This window comes from Arachis ipaensis, chromosome B04 (genome assembly GCF_000816755.2).
Source record: "Arachis ipaensis cultivar K30076 chromosome B04, Araip1.1, whole genome shotgun sequence".
Taxonomy (NCBI): Eukaryota; Viridiplantae; Streptophyta; class Magnoliopsida; order Fabales; family Fabaceae; genus Arachis; species Arachis ipaensis.
The window spans coordinates 15,499,851-15,517,155 of NC_029788.2; the positions used below are offsets into that span (position 1 = coordinate 15,499,851).

At 40.6% G+C, this 17,305-nt stretch overlaps 1 protein-coding gene and 1 pseudogene across 1 annotated transcript; one reads left to right on the forward strand and one right to left on the reverse strand.

Annotated features, from left to right (window-relative positions):
• On the reverse strand, positions 1-5,165 carry LOC107636141 (annotated as a pseudogene).
• LOC110270945 (protein MAIN-LIKE 1-like) lies at positions 1,575-2,859 on the forward strand. Its single transcript, XM_021120873.1, has 2 exons — positions 1,575-2,359; positions 2,477-2,859. The coding sequence occupies exon 1, from the start codon at positions 1,638-1,640 to the stop codon at positions 2,343-2,345; it is 708 nt and encodes a 235-aa protein (XP_020976532.1). The 5' UTR covers positions 1,575-1,637; the 3' UTR covers positions 2,346-2,359; positions 2,477-2,859.

A 17,305-nucleotide genomic window follows, 5' to 3' on the forward strand; every position in this document is an offset into this window, starting at 1 on the left:
TTAGTAAATCGAACTAACATAGTTCGAATTAGGAGAAGAAAACGTTGAACGTAATTCGAACCAATGTGGTTCGAACTCAAGCTCCACATAATTCGAACAAGGCTAGTTCGAATTATGCCTACTCTAGCAAACCATGTAATTCGAACCAACCTGGTTCGAATTACCCTTCTCGTGGCTCCTTAATAATTCGAACCTACCTGGTTCGAATTACTAGTGATTCGGCTATATAAGGAGTTCGAATCAGCCTCATTCGAACCATTCTTCCTTTCCCCTACCCCACCAAATCCCAGAGAAAATGACCCAGATTCTCTACGACGAAGACCTGAACGGAATACTCTGCTGATGGGGGACGATCCGGCACGGTTATATCGCTTGGACGGAGTTGCTCATATAGCCGGGGTCATCAACGACGAGGTTAGTACAGAAAAACTTTGTGGTAGCGGTATATGTGACTTAGTGGTTTTGCATGCGGTTTTAGTGGCGGTTTAGGTTAGCGGTAAATCGTAGTGGTATTGCTGGTGGTTTAGTTGAGAGGTTTTGCATGCGGGTTAGATGGTGGTTTAGTTGGTGGTTTATCTAGGTGGTTTATGTTAGTGGTTTATGTTAGTGGTTTATGTTAGTGTAGGGCTGCACATGGATCGGATAATATCCGCATATCCGCGGTAATTATCCGCATCCGATCCGAATTTTGCGGATATTATCCGATCCACAGAGCCATCGGATCGGATCGGATCGGATCCGCATTATGGTCGGATCGGATTGCGGATTCGGCAGTGATATCCGCGGATCCGATCCGCAAATCCGCAAATCCGCACATCACATATAAATAGCATAGTTTAAGAAAGTAAACCCTAATGTGATATGAATTTTAGTGTGTTATTTTATGAATTTTATGATATTTTGTTTTTAATTTTTTATGTTGTACTTCAACTTAGAATAATTAAACTTAAATCTTGTGTTATTATTTTGTTTTTGTTATTCAAGAGAACTATTATTGATAATATTTTATGAGTAAATAGGCTTAAACAGATAAAAAATAAAATTTTTGGATATTTTTTGTAAAAACAGCCAAATAGAATCTTAAAATAGTTTTTTTTTTTAATTATGCGGATATACCCGATATCCGATCCGATCCGATCCGCAAGTATGCGGATTGGATCAGATCGGATCTGGCCTAAAAAAATGCGGATATCGTATCCGATCCGATCCGATCCGTGTGCAGCCCTATGTTAGTGGTTTGTTTTAGTTGTTTTATGTTAGCTCTTTTATGTTAGTGGTTTATGTTGGTTTTTTATGTTGGTGGTTTATATTAGTTGTTTTATGTTAGTGGTTTCTGTTAGTTGTTTTATGTTAGTGGTTTGTGTTAGTTGTTTTATGTTAGCTGTTTTATGTTAATGGTTTTAGTTAAGCTGTTTTATGTTAGTGGTTCTACTTAAGCTGTTTTATGTTAGTGGTTTAGTTGTGTGGTCTATTGGTTTGTTTTGCATGTGGTTCTCGTTCATGTATTTTTATGCAGTTTTATTTAGTATGATGTTTTGTTGATGATTTATCGTGTTGGTTATGTTTGTCATTGGTTATGAAGCTGGTTCTAACAATGCGGTGCATTTCATGCGCAGCCTCAGCGATGCATCAGGAGTATGCGGCGGCAGCAGGGCATGCGACTCGATGACAGATACGTTCCGTACTTGCAGATGGCCGGACTATACCATCTTGCAAGGCTGAACGATAGATGGTTCTGTTTAGACGAGGCCCTTGTTAGTGCATTTGTCGAGCGATGGCGTCCGGAGACGCACACGTTTCATATGCCGTTCGGAGAGTGCACGATCACACTCCAGGACGTGGCATACCAGTTGGGTTTGCCAGTGGACGGGCGTTACGTGAGCGGCTGCCTATCAGAATTCCAGATATACATCCAGGGTGGCCGTCCAGCCTGGGTGTGGTTCCAGGAGTTGCTTGGAGTGATTCCTCCTCCCAGCCAGGTTCAGAAGTACGCAGTGAACTGCAGCTGGTTCCAGGAGACTTTTGGTGAGTGCCCTGAGGGAGCCGATGACGAGACTGTGCAGCGATATGCCCGTGCGTACATCATGATGTTGTTGGGTACGCAGCTGTTTGCGGACAAGTCCGGCAACCGCATTCACATCAGATGGCTTCCCTACGTAGCTAGGCTGGAGGAGATGGGTACCTACAGCTGGGGTTCTGCAGCACTGGCATGGTTGTACCGGTGCATGTGCCGAGTGGCGAATAGACATGTGGTCAAGTTAGCGGGCCCACTTCAGCTACTTCAGTCTTGGATCTTCTGGCGATTTTCTCGGTTTAGGCCTGCATGGTATGAGACGTTCAGCTAGCCATTGGCCTCGAGGTACTCTACTCAGTCTTCTCTATTTCAATTTAATATGCATAACTTCATGTTCATTAATAATGTATTACAAACCCTAAATACACATTTAACTAGCCATAAGACACTTGTATGGTGCAGGTGGTCCGGTTACAACCCTTCCGGTAGTGAGAAGGGTCCTAGAGTGCAGATGTGGAGGCTAAGGATAGACCGGTTACAGGACAGGGAGGTGAGTACGCTACTTAATAAGTTTCTCTATTTAACCACACTTTATGAGTTGGGTCCATGAGTTGCCCTGACAATGGAGAGTTCTCCGTGCAGTTTATTTGGATGCCGTACAGCAGCCCCGACGTACTTCAGGTTGTGCATCTAGAGGCTTTGGAGCCTCGGCATATGGCGTTGTGGCGGTCTGTGACGTCGTTGATCTACTTTGCCGTCATAGAGTGGCATTAGATAGATAGGGTTCTTCCGCAGTTCGGAGGGGTGCAGCCCCGTCCGAATCCCGCCCTGAACATCGACTTTCTGATGTCTGAGAGGCAAGCGATACTCTGTAGCTACCCAATGAGAAAGAATCCGTCGGAGTGGTCTCTGCTACGGTGAACTCGGAGTTATCCCGGTCATACAAAGTCACCGTGAAGCACCTGGTCGTCTTCAAGTTGGCCTCAATACACTTCACCAAGTGCTGACTGAATTGTTGTCCGGTTTCTATCTGGGCCTCAGCCTCTCTCCCCTTGCGAACAAAGAGTTCCGCAAGCCTTCCATATGTTGCCTTCACCAGAGAGCATACAGGGAGGTTTCTGACACCCTTCAGGATTGAGTTCACACACTCGGAGATATTCGTCGTCATGTGACCGAATCTCCGTCCCTCATCACGATGCTGAGTCCACAAGGAATAATCAATCCGGTTCGCCCACTCACACATCGCCGGGTCTTCAGACCGCAGAATATCAAACTCAACCTCGGTCTTGGCATACGCCGCATTCACTAGAAGCCTCCGTGCATCTTTGCCCTTGAAGGTAAGGGCAAAATTAGCCGCTATGTGTTGAATGCAGAATGCACGGTATGCAGATGGAGGTAACCAACCTCCGTCAGGAGCCTCAAGCGCAGCCTTGATGTCGTTATGCCTGTCCGATATAACCAGCAGACCCGGCTGCGGTGTCACGTGCTGTCGAAGGTGGGAGAGAAAGAATGACCAAGACTCTGCATTCTCACCCTCTACTAGTGCGAATGCAACAACTAGAATGTTGGAGTTCCCGTCCTGTGCAATCGCGATGAGCAACGTACCCCCGTACTTCCCATACAGATGGGTGCCATCAATGCTAACTAGCGGCTTGCAATGACGGAATGCCTCGATGCACGGTGGAAACGTCCAGAAAAGTCTGTGAAAAAAAGCTTGAGACTCGTCTACTTGTCCACCAACTCGAACGGGGCTCGTCCGTAGGATTGCAACAGTACCAGGCATCGTCAACTGGACTCCCAACACCCACCTGTGGAGCTCGTTGTATGACTCATCCCAGTCACCGTATATGAGGGCAATAGCCTTCTGCTTCGCCATCCAGACCCTCCTGTAAGTCGGCCTAAACCCAAAGTGTGCTGCCGTGGCATTTAGAAGCACCTTGATGCTGACGGATGCATCATCCCTAACCATTGGCATAATGAACGCCGATATCACATGATAATCCAAACTCCTGTGGTCACTCGAGATGGAGGTGGCAAGACAAGTGTGAGGTCCATTGTACCGTTTGACCTCCCAAATGCCCTTGCGTTGCCGGAGACTCAGTCGAATCAACCATGTGCACCCATTCCCAAACTCAGAACACTTGCCCACATAACGGCGATAATCAGACTCCACTACCTTGTACTGTACCCCTCGCCGGATGTTGTAAGTCTTCACACTTAACAGGGCCTCATCTTTATCCTGAAATTGCTGACCAACCTGGAAATCTGTCAGACCAGCAGTCCCTTCCGCATCTCTAGCTCCGAATCCAACAGAGTGACCAGAAACCCCCTCCTGCCTCATGGCATCCAAGTCCAAAGAGGAAAAATGTAGTGGATACTGCTGTGTGCCAGAGCTAGAACCACCTGCCGCCAATGCAGGCTCACTCGCTCCAATATCATCGCCGCTGTCATCATCAATCATATCCGGCTCGACGTCATCCTCCTCTCGATCACCCAACAATCCGTCTCCAACGCCAAGCGGTGCAACGCCCTGTAAAGCGTTCGGCATAATATCAAATGATCCTGCCTCGTCACCTCCGCTGCCATTGAGATCAGCAGCAAAAGACGGGAAGGCGACAGGTTGGACCGCTGGCTCGTACACAGGGACGGAGGAAGAAGCAACGGCAGGCCTGGAACTAGAACCGGCTGCCGTGGCTAAAGTGGTGATATTCCGGTTCGAACCCCCTGAGCTGGATACCACATCAATTAGCTTTGCCAACAATTCTGGTGTCCTGACCTCCGGAAACTGCCACCGACAAAGAAACATGACTTGCAAGTCCTCATCACTACCAATCGTGAAACAATCATACTTCATGGTATCCTGGAGGACCGTGATTGGAATGCGATAGAAAAACTTCTTAACCCGCTTCGCACCTTCCAGACCAAGTTTCATCAGCACAGATTGAACAAGGTCATCATAGCTCGTCGTAGGACTCACGACAATACAGAGAGGATCCTTATCTGTGAACTTCACACCGGAACGAGTTTTCCTCTTAATGGATCCTCTGTGGTGAACCAAAACAACAAAACTCTCCTCACTAGCCATCTTACACCCTCTAATGAGAGCAACTCACGTTTACAACCATATATATACTGCTCTGTCTCCCACTAATTCGAACCAGCCTCCATCGAATTAGGGATTGTGTAATTCGAACCAGGGTGGTTCGAATTACTTGGTGCAGTTTCTCTCTCTATAATTCGAACTAGCTTGGTTCGAATTATGTGCGTTGCTAGATCGAACCAGCTTGGTTCGATTTATGTTGAATTCTTTGTTAGTAATTCGAACTGCTCTGGTTCGATTTACTTTGGCCTGCTTCTCTCTCTATAATTCGAACTACCCTGGTTCGAATTACTTCCATTCATAGTTCGAACCAACTTGGTTCGATTTATTAAGAACGCTCAACTTGTAATTCGAACTGCGCTGGTTCGAATTACTACCAAATACAGTTCGAACTACCTTGGTTTGAATTATATTAATATATGATTTGGCGCATTACTGAAACCATTTTCGGTTTGCCTTATATACATAAATTCTAGATGGCATTGGCTTATAATGATTTTTTACCCTAAACTCTAAAGATAAATAACATAATAAGTCTAAATAAAACAAATGATGATGACGTGTTTGTGAATAGAATAAAACTCAAAAAGCAACATCAATATAATATAAGTAATCAATTCTTGTTTTGTCTGCAATGACTTTCTCAAGTGCTAGTTCCCGGCTCACTACACAAGGAGAATAAAACTAGAACAAATACTTATAGAAGATTAATAACAATTTTAAACACTGCAAAATGAAAAACAAAAATAAAAACTAGAGCTAGATTTAATAAATAGAGGATTTAAATAAAAAAATCAGAACTAGATTAAATAAACAAAAAAATTAAAACAAGAATCAGAATCAGATTTAATTAAATACAAAAAATAAAAAATAAAAAGAACAACAGATATAAACAAAAATAAAAAGAAAAAATATGTGTAACCAACATAGTTGTTGAACAATATAACCAACAGGATTAAAATAGTAAAATAATACCAAATTTAATTAGTGGCGTTAATAATTAATATCTAATAATAATCAACTTTAAAATTTAAAAAAAAGATTATCCCACTAAGACTCTTCAACTAGCTTCTCTTCTCTCGCTGCACTCTCCCCATGTCGAACAGAAGCCATTGTCGCCCCCCCCATGCAACCTACGCCGTGCCTCCAAAACCAGGCCCCGCCTCCCTCTATTCCAACCGCCGAGCATCCAGTCGTCGTCTGATTTTTTTTCCTTCCCGCCGCTGACAAACACATGGACCGTCCAGTCCATCGAAGCCCACCGCGTCCACCGTTACCCCCGCTTCGTCTCCGGCTAACCCGACCAAAATATAGGGGAGAGTTGTGACAGCCCTTTCAAGATTACGTGACCTCTTATAGCCCCTTCTATGGAGTCCAATTTTGTTGAACCGATTTCTCATTTTCCAGATTCTTTCACCGACTGCAATACCATCCATTCAAGTGACAATCTTCTCAATTCTTGCGACGTGGAAGGTGAAAAGTTTAACAAGGTTAGCAATGTATGTTGGTGGAGTGGGACGTATGTTCATTTTCATATAAATGAGATGATTATTTTAAGCCAAATATTCTTAATCGTTGTTGGTATTCATTCCAAAATTTTTTTTGGTGGTGTTCTGGTTCATCAATATAATAATTAGTTAAATAGTACTAAATTATAGATCAATTTCTATGGAAGATGAAGATGAACCATTTATTTTCTTGATCCGATAAAATATTATATTACCTTTTTAATATGTTAAACTGAAATTGGTTGATTATAGGTTTAGTGTTTACTGAAAAATTATGGCTAATGGTTGCCATAAGATTGTATTGAATCCCCGTACCTATGCTCCCATGCCATCCATGCAAAAAATTTAACTGGCTACATATGTAAGGAAAAGGAAAAGGATACAGCAGTTATTAAGGAGCTTTTCAAAGCATAGAAGAAAATTTGGTTTAGGTTGTCTAGGTAGATGGATTTTTTTTGTGTTTGTTTGTGTATGTTTGATTATAGGCCATAGAATGTATGAATATTACTGAGTTTGAAAGTGATGACACGGATCTTGTTGATGAGGTTTGGTCTCTAGTATATTGTTGTTTTTTCGTGCACTGCATGTTTGTATCAAACATTAATTCTCATGTTCGTAAAATGATGTCTGTTTCAAACTGATTCACAATTACCAGATCATAGTTGCCTTGCCGAAGACGAAATACCAACAGTTGGGATGCGGTTTGAGGATTTGAAGCTGGCTCAGAATTTTTATGCAACATATGCAAAGAAAGTCGGTTTCGTATGTAAGATATGGAACACAAATCTTGATAGGATGACAAAAGAACCGATTAACCAATCTATCCATTATAACCAGGAGGGTTTTCGTGGATCTCGTGTCAAAGAACCCACACGGAAGAACACGGTTGTAGATGTGGGGTGCAGAGCAAGGATATATGCAAAGTTTGACAGAGAGAAGAAAGACTGGGCCTTGTTGAAGGTTGATTTGAGGCACTCGCACCCGTGTTCAACTAAAAAGGCGGTGCATTACCACGAGAATAGAGAGTCAACCATGCATGCGAAATGCATGATTGAGGTTAATGATGAGGCGGGAATTCGACCTAACAAGACATTTCTAGCATTGGCTAATGAGGTTGGTGGGCCGTCGAACCTGGGCTTGTTTGAGAAGGATGTCAAGAATTACATCTCAGCAAGACTCCGATCCAATAATATCAACGCCGATGTTAAGGAGATGTTGGATTACTTCATGCGAATGAAGGAGATGAATCCGAACTTTTTCTACGTAGTAAATGTGGATGACGATTACAAATTTCGGAGTGCAGTTTGGGTGGATGCACGGTGCAGGGATTCTTATGAGTACTATGGAGACGTGGTGTCATTTGATACCACATACAGCACGAACCAGTAAAAATTAATTACGTTGACGTTTTTTACGATTTGTAGTATTTTGTATTAGTTGGATGTTAATAAATGTGGTTATTTTCACTTTAGGCATGGTTTGCCATTCGCCACTTTCGTAGGTGTAAACCACCATGGTAAGTCTACTTTGTTGGGTTGTGCTCTGCTAGGCAGTGAGGAGATCCCTAGCTTCGAGTGGGTGTTCACGCAGTGGCTAAAGTGCATGGGAACTGCACCGCATGGCATCATCACAGACCAGTGCAGGTCCATGTTTGGTGCAATTAGGAAGGTCCTACCCAATACACGCCACCGTTGGTGTATATGGCATATTACGCAAAAGATACCATATAAACTCGGTGGTTATGCTAGGTTCAATGAGTTGAAGGCCGACTTGAAGCACATTATATGGAACTCTCCGTCGGTTGAGACTTTCAAGGATGGTTAGGCTGAATTCATTGACGAGTTCGACCTACACCACAACAAATGGCTATCAGGTTCCTGTATTTTAAGTTAAATAATGTATTGTCATTCCTTAGATGTTGTACTGCTCTTGTATTTTGTTCTGAAAATCTATTCCTTATGCAAGTTTCTGTTGTTGGGTGGTATGTTTTGTGTAGACATGTTTCATCATCGACACATGTGGGTGCCGATCTTTTTCAAGGGTCAATTTTGGGCATCTATGAAGAGTGCGCAAAGGGGTGAGAGTATGCACTCATTCTTTGGTGGATACTTACATTCCAAGACTAGTTTGGTTCAGTTCGTCCACGAGTTCGACAATGTGCTTGGAAACAAGGAGCAGAAGGAACTGGAGGACGATGCTGCAGACTCGAGAGGATTTATCCCATGTGCAACTAGCTCAACCATCGAGCGACAATTTCAACAAGAGTATACCAACGACATATTTAGGGATGTCCAAACAGAGTTTGTCAAGAAGGCTGATTACAATATTCGTGCCGTTAATGAACAGGGCGACTTGGCCTGGGTAAAAGTGGAACAGAAAATTCTAGCCTATGAAAAGACTCGGTATGTTACGTACAACGTCCGTTTGAACCATTTGACTCATGAGGTACAATGTGAGTGCAACTTGTTTGAGAGTGCAGGTGTGTTGTGTTGCCACTGTCTTGTAGTACTTTCATTTTACAAAGTGAATAAAGTGCCTTCATGCTACATTCTTCGTCGTTGGAGTAAGAAAATAAAGCGCAAGCACACCTACATTAATAGTAGCCACGACGTGAGACGTTCGGATGAGAGCCAGAACTTATATCCAGAGGGTTGTGTGCACACTTCTACAATGTTGCTCAGAAATTTGTGAATGGTGATGATGAAGCAGCCATGTTGCATGCTGCTCTGGACGATTCAAGGGCCAAGCTAGGTGATTACCGTGGCAAGGTTCGGAATAAGGCTGTCGCTAGGGGTGGAAACATGCCAGACCAGGCCAGGCTTTGCTCTTAACGGGCCTGGCCTGTTATGTGGTTAATTGGCCTGAGCCTAGCCTGTAGTCTGCTATAGGCTTTTTTTCAAAGTATTAAGCCTGGCCTGGCCTGAAGCCTATTAAAGGCCTGATAATTTTTTTTTTTCAAAAATAAAAATATTATTTAAAAAAATTATTTTTTTAATAAAAATATTTATATGTAATATGTCATATTTAATATTTATACAAAAATTTAAATTTTAAAGTTTTTAAAATATACAAAAGTATTTATATTTAAATATAATAAATTTAAAATATCTCATAATTTTGTTAATAATAAAAAAATTATTTATATATGTAGTATTAATAGAATTTAAAATATCTCATACTTTTGTTAATAATAAAAAAATTATTTATATATGTAATTATGTATTAATAGGCTCAGGCAGGCCTGACAAGCCAATAAGGCTAATTAGTGAGCCTGGGCCTGGTCTATTAGCATAATAAGGCTTTTATAAGAGCCTGAACCTATGCCTATTTTATAACAAGCCAGGCCAGGCTACAGGCCCTTGACAGGCTGTCTAGCCTTTTTCCACCCCTAGCTGTCGCTGATGCACACACTAGCATCGGCACAGAGATTTCCTCCGTGGTGGCTGCAGGGTACATTCAAGGCCCATCGAAGGTAAACACAAAAGGTCGGCCAAAAGGTAAAAGGCTCAGATATGAGTTGGAAAAGTCGATCAAGAAACCCATGTAGAGAAAGCAGAAGAGTTCAGCCCCGATAGGTATCGTAATTAATTTAAAGCTTCACCTTTAGTACATAGTTGATTAATAGGATAATGACTTGTTTTTGTTTGTGTTTGTTTCTTTCAGGATAAGCGTGTGTAATCTTGCGAAAATATAGATTTGGATGCTCCCACTTGGCAGATTGGTCTGCAAGGAGTTGGTGGATTCATGTCACTGTTAAACTCGTTCGACAATACCTAGCCTGTTTTGGATACAGAATCTATTATGTATATATTACATATCCTTTTCTTGTTAGTTGTTCCAACTCGTTATGTATGTTTGATGGTTATTTCGTTTTGTGAGTTGTTGATGGTCAGATGTATATGTGAGTTTGGCTTTCTGTGATTAAGAAGAATTTTAATTTGGATGTCTGTTCAGTATGATACAGGATGGTTGTTTAAACATGTACCCATATAGTTATTTAAAATAGTCATGGTGTATTGTGTGTGATCAGTTTCAAGTATTTTAACCTGGATGTTCGATTCAGTAGCATAGCGGATGGTTATTTCTACTTGTACCAGACAGCTATTTAGAATAGTCATGGTGAAATCACAAGAATTTTAACCTGGATGTTTGATTCAGTAGGATAGCAGATGTTTATTTTACTGGTACTCGAATGGTTATTCTGAATAGTATGGGTGTACTGTGTTTTATAAATTAGAAGTATCTTAAACTGGATGTTTGATTCGGTATGATAGCGGATGTTTATTTAAACCTGTACCCATATAGTTATTTAGAATAGTTAATGTGTATTATGTGTTTTCAGTATCAAGTATTTTAATCTGGATGTTTGATTCAATAGAATAGTGGATGTTTATATTTTTTTTGTTCCCAATATGGTTTTTCCAAGGTTCTGAAAACCGGACCGGACCGGCCGGTCCGACCGGTTTAACCGCGAACCGGTGACCTAAACGGTTTGGTTCAACATAAAAAACCGCTAAAATCAAAATCGTTCTCAAACCGCTGAACCGGCCGAGAATCGGTCGGTCGGACCGAACCGGGACCCGGCCGGTTTTGAAAAACGGCGTCGTTTTCCGTTCTATTATAAAATGAAATGGCCAGGTCTCCATAGCCTCAACCCCTCGAGCCATTCTTCAATCTTTCTCCCCAAAACACAACCCTCGAGTACATGTTCCCCACCGCCACAGGGCTCAGCGCCGCCGTTCGTTGCTCTCAAGCACCACCGTGTTTTCGTCCGATCGTCCGTGCTTCTCCCTCATTCAGAAATTGGTGCGTCTTCCTCGAGCTTGCCGTCATTCCCTGCCTCGCTGGTCTTTGTTTGCTCAAACCCTAGCCTCAATCACTCTCCTCTTCAAGCTGTGTTACCTCCGCCGTCGAATCTGGTCCAACTGTCGTCCCTGCTGTTTCAGCGTTGTCGCAGCTCGTCTCTGCCGTCGCGTTGCATTTGCTCCACTCTCCTCTGCCGTTCCTAATTGATGACATTTAATGTAGTTTTTTAAATTTGAAAACTATTTTAATCTTTATGTTATACTATAATTATATTTTAGGATGCTTATTTATAATTTATTTATTATTTTATTTTAAAACGGTTTTTTCGGTTGAACCACCGGTTAGACCGGTTAGACCAGTGAACCAGTGAACCAGTAGTTAGAGCGGTTTGATGACCGGTCCGGTTTTCTGAACCTTGGGTTTTTCTAAATAGGATGGTTGTAGTGTGTGATCAGTTTGAAGTATGTTACTGAGTATGTTCGATTCAGAAAGTAATTTAGAAAGTCACGGTGAATTCACACGTATTTTAACCTGGATGTTCGATTTAGTAGGATAGCGGATGTTTATTTTTTCTGTTACCCAGATGGTTATTTTGAATAGTTTGGGTGCATTGTGTTTGATAAATTAGAAGTATTTTAACCTGGATGTTCGATTCAGTATGATAAGGGATGGTTATTTCTTCTTGTTCGCAGAATGTTATTTAAAATAGTCTTGGTGTATTGTGTGTGATCTGTTACAAGTATTTTATCATGGATGTTCGATTCAGTAGAATAGCGAATGTTTATTTCTATTGTTACTCAGATGGTTATTCTTAACTAATAGGTTTTACGCGCTTAGCTAATATCTTGAAACAGAATTAGAGTTGTTCTACATAGAACCAAGCGTGTTCTTCTACATGGAAATATATCATATCTGTTCTAACAAAACCCCATCAGCAAAAACACATAAACAATGTGACAAAGGTATCTTTGGTCTTAAGACTAAGTAAATCTATTACTTTCTCCGTTTCTGGTTCTTCCTCACAGGTAATTCTCCGACCCGTTTCATCAATGTCCTAGTGAATAGTGATTTAACCTCATTTTTCTTGTTTCATGTACGGTTGTGGCATACACGTTGATCATTTTGTTCTAACAAAGTTCGCACCTATTCAATTAATTCATTGTGTGCTCCCATGACAATATCCACCATAAGCTCCCTTCTCAATCCCCAAAGCATCTCCTGTATGGTATTTCATTGTGAGGGTGATGATCAAATTATCAAATAAACATGAACTGGAATTTACAGAATTAAAACAGAGCGATTGAGTAACTTACATCGTTCCATTCATCTAGTTTACAATCCTCAATCCTTGACTCCATGAATTTAATGACATAGATGCCACAATCTCAACTACATAATTAAGTAAGTATGATCCAATCAGTATGATAACAATGTTACTGCAACTGCGAATGGATAAATTTGTTGAGTGTGTTGATTGGTTCTACTTACCCATTCGATTGCACAGGTTGGGATGGCAACTTTGACCATTTCTTCAATCAGTCGCCCCTGTAAAATACTCATCGATGTGTCTTCAATTTTTGTTGTTTTTTTTATCAATGAATACGTAAACAACACACACGTGGTGTCTTAGCTTACTGCATATGCATCTAGTTTCTTCCTTTCATCAGTGGGTTCCTCATATCTCAGACTATTGATTACCAACACCCTTGTCCTTGCCACGTCAAATGCATACAACCACCAATGTCCTTTCCAACACATTGGAATAAACCATTACAACAAGAACTCACAAATAACAACACGTTCAACTATTAACTGCATGTTGTAAGATGCACGACAACCATATCATAAAATTCACAAGTTAATTCAATCTTTCCCATTCATGGTTAATTGACATAACAAAGTCATTTTCAAATGAAAAGAGTACGATTCAATAAGTTCATGCAGAAAACAAATGACACAATGTCTAACATTTTTCAACACAACAACACTTCAGGTAGAATGCATAAACCGGACAAATAAGTTCTCATCTAAATACGGTTGACCATGCACTACATAAAATAGAATGATGTCTTACCCATTTTCTCTTGGCTGCTTCCACTTTGTCAAAGAATCTGGTATTCTCGCCGAAGTTTGGACCTAAGCCCTCATAAACTGGATCTGGCCCGTTATGAACTTTATCCAGATTACGTTGTCATATCACCGTTTCCTATTGTCAAAGCAGCAGCTAGTCATGCAATAGTTACCATGAGATTACAAAAAACTATATTCTTTATACCACTATTCCTGGGGCCACGCAATAGAAATCACGTTTGTATCGCACGACCGGTGCATCGTTAAGACTGTAGCACATCCATTGAATTATATGTGTAGAAAAATAAAGAAGCATGACATCCGGGCTATGAGGAACAAATTCATTGTAACTACAACATAGAGTTCGATAACTTACGTTGCTATTGACCCAACCACATGCTTTCAAAGTCCATAGATCCAACCTTGACAGCTGAAGATGCGGCCTACCTTCATAGGTTGCCAACGGTGCCTCTTTGTCGAGGCGAGAGTTCAGAATCCAACTCCGGACCTTTTCCTCCTTCTCCTTTCCTAACTGGACACTGTTAAGCCTCGGATGTACTCTTGTGATAGGGGGTGTAGCGGTTTACTTCTCAAGTTGTGTCAAGCCAAGGGAAAAGTTAGGCCTTCCAAGGCTCGGGGTGTGACAGTGTGACTTCTTAGGCATGACGGTCTGGATGGGTTCCATGATAATCAGCCTTGTGTACCTACCCTGTTCAACATTTACCAATATTTTCTCAACTTCTGGACATTACACGAAGTTCAAGTCAAAGTCTCTACATCGAAAGCAACTATAATAAGATAACACTAGTTGTAAGCAGATTGGAATAACAGAAAAAAATGAGATATGTAACATTGACATATAAAACAGATGGTTATTTCTTGAACTTACCTGTCAAAATCGTAATCAATCAATTCCACAAGTGCTGTAGATGGTGTAAATGGATCCTTCTGTGGTGGAGTTGACGGACTGGGCTCATCATTTACATCCTCACCATTTGGGTTCCAGCCGTCTTGGAACAGTCAGCGCCTTCTTTGAGCAATCGGCTGATCATCGTCTTCATCGGAGTCTGAAGGTACTACAGGTCTCTCGTTGCACGTCGAAGATTCAGAGCTGCTGTGCTGCCTTTGCAGGATTTGCCTTTGATTATAGGTAGCTTTTTTCGCGTGCCTATTCTAGTTACCAGGGTTGTAAACAAGCATGTTAAAAATTCTACACACAAAATAGTGACCAAATGAGGCAATTCAATAAAAAATATATGCAAGGTAGGTTCCGAGATGTACATATACATCACTATGTCAAAAAATATTAAATAACATCCAACAAAACTAACATGGCACCCAAAAAATATTCAGCTTGCAACCTCAAAAAAATTGATATTAAATATAAGTAACTAAGTTTTCATCTCAACCTATATCAACAATAAGATGCACTCACCGCTTGTGGTGCTGTATGGGTATCAGGTACTTTTGTTTCAACAGGCCTAGGTGGCGGTTTTTCTGATGACTTTCGGTTCCTGCTTTTAACAGATCCATCCTTGCTTTCCTGTGTACACCCATCAATAAATGCATATAACGCCCTTACTTTTTTGCTCATACAATTTTACTTATGTAAACCATACAACACATCAAAAGGAAATAGGGGCATGCATCCAGTTTGCAATTGCAAACGAACAATTTAAATATGCATATAATCTAACCACCTATAACTTGAATGCAATAATTAATTTAAATTGCAACACACACATTACCTTGCGCGCTGCTTTAGTCTTGTGTGCCCTCTTTCGGCTTTGTTTTTTGGATGTTGATTCCTCGCTCACTTTTTTCCTATCTCTAATGCAACCCTATTAGGGAAAGGTCAATTGGGTTTAGAAAGTAACAATTTAAATTCTCCCGATGGAACATTATTCCTTTTTAAAAAAACCCTCAATGGTTAAGTAGATTAGCATATAACAACGACTAAATTGTCCAGGTTAATACCTCATTAAGCACATTAGCGGCTTTCTTTTCAAGTTCTGCAGCAGTCCATGCAGTCACCCATGGCTCTGGTTCTCGACAGCGAACGAGTGGACCATGCTGCAATCGCTGAAAGTATAACAGTTGTATGGCAAGGCTGAAAGGTTATGCGGTACAACATAAAACCAAGGAGGTAAAATAAGTAACTAAACATTAAAAGATACCATCAGGGCGAACATGCAGCCACCACTAGTTTCATATTTTTTAATTTTGAATTTTTCTATTGCTAGTCCCAACCACTTGAATGTCTTATGTGCCCAATTGAATCTGCTTGGGTCAGCGACATCCAGAATAGGAGGTATGTCTCACAGAGAAATAGTTTGTTAACTCGTTGGGCATAAGATCATCTTCAAGACTACCAGGATGAAGTGCCTTCTGAAATTCGCCCGGTCTGCTTCGGTGTCCATGGGACAGGCATATACAAAGTCGCGCAGCTGGGTGGTTGCCTTTTTCTTAAATTGTTCTTTAATGGCCAGATGGGCAGAATTCTTCTTTTTTTAGTTTAGGTATGACAGCATCTATAATTTTGGATTCAGCAAAGTGTGTACAACAATTGTTACACGAAGAAAAAGGAAATTGACCAAGCTATCTATGGCAAATACTAACAAGGAAACATCAATAGCTTACCACCATCGCGTATCCCTAACGCCTTCCCTATCAACTCAGAATTGACCCGGATGTTTCCAACATCCAATATAAGTATATTTGTCTCCACATCGTATGCCTTCGTAAGCTGTAATGTTATACTCTGCTTCACTGCCCATTTTAGAATCCTCTTCACGAAACCGAACCCAATTGCATCGATCTCCGATAGCTTCTCGACTGCATTAACGTTTTCCAGGTGGGTGATCATTCCGTTGATATAGCATGGAGAACAACGGGTCTCTACTAATTTCTGTTGACAAAAAAAATACAAGTTACAAGCAACTAGAATAAACACTGCTTAACAACGATATGCGGATTACCTTTTTTCCCATTAGAGTGGTACTCAGAAAATCAAAGTCAAAACAGGTTGGTGCCTATAACGAACCAATAAATCATTAGTCTTGCCACTTTCTTCACGTTATCATTTGAATAGAATTAGAAAACTAACTGAGCACCCTGAAAGCAACACACACACATCATCATGGCACTAAAATGAGTTCATGTTAATGAAGTATTCCTTTTCAAATAAGCAGAATAACCGATGTTGTGCAGTGTTAACAAACCCAACTATGAATCACATAAGCAGCAACTCAACCAATCATAGAATTAACCACTACTCTTCCATTATTTTCAGGACCAAAATAATACGTCACGAGTTACTTCAACACAAAAGTCCATCTCAAATTTGCATCAAAGTGTCTTACAAAACCAAACATTCGTAACATATATCATTTCATATTAACTCAAACGAAATATAAATACATAAAATTAAGATTGCTTAAATATTGTTACTAAACTCCAACCGATTTCATACCTAAAATAAAATTGAAAATGGCCGTTAGACATTTTCTAGAAATATATTCCAAATGCAAAAAATTAAATAACTAACATTTGTTTTATAATGGATTAATGTTAGTTAAGTTTGTATTCAGAATGATCATCTGCTCTTAATATATCTTAGTCAAAAAAGAAAATCCATGGTCAACCAAGAGACAGAATAACATAGTAATCATGTGTAGAAAATGTATATTACACTATTAATTGTTATTAAAAAAGTATCAAATAATCCCAAACCAGTTCAAAAACTTTATAGATAGGCAGGTATTGTAACATTAGAAGAACACAAGCGAATAATTGCCTACCAAATTC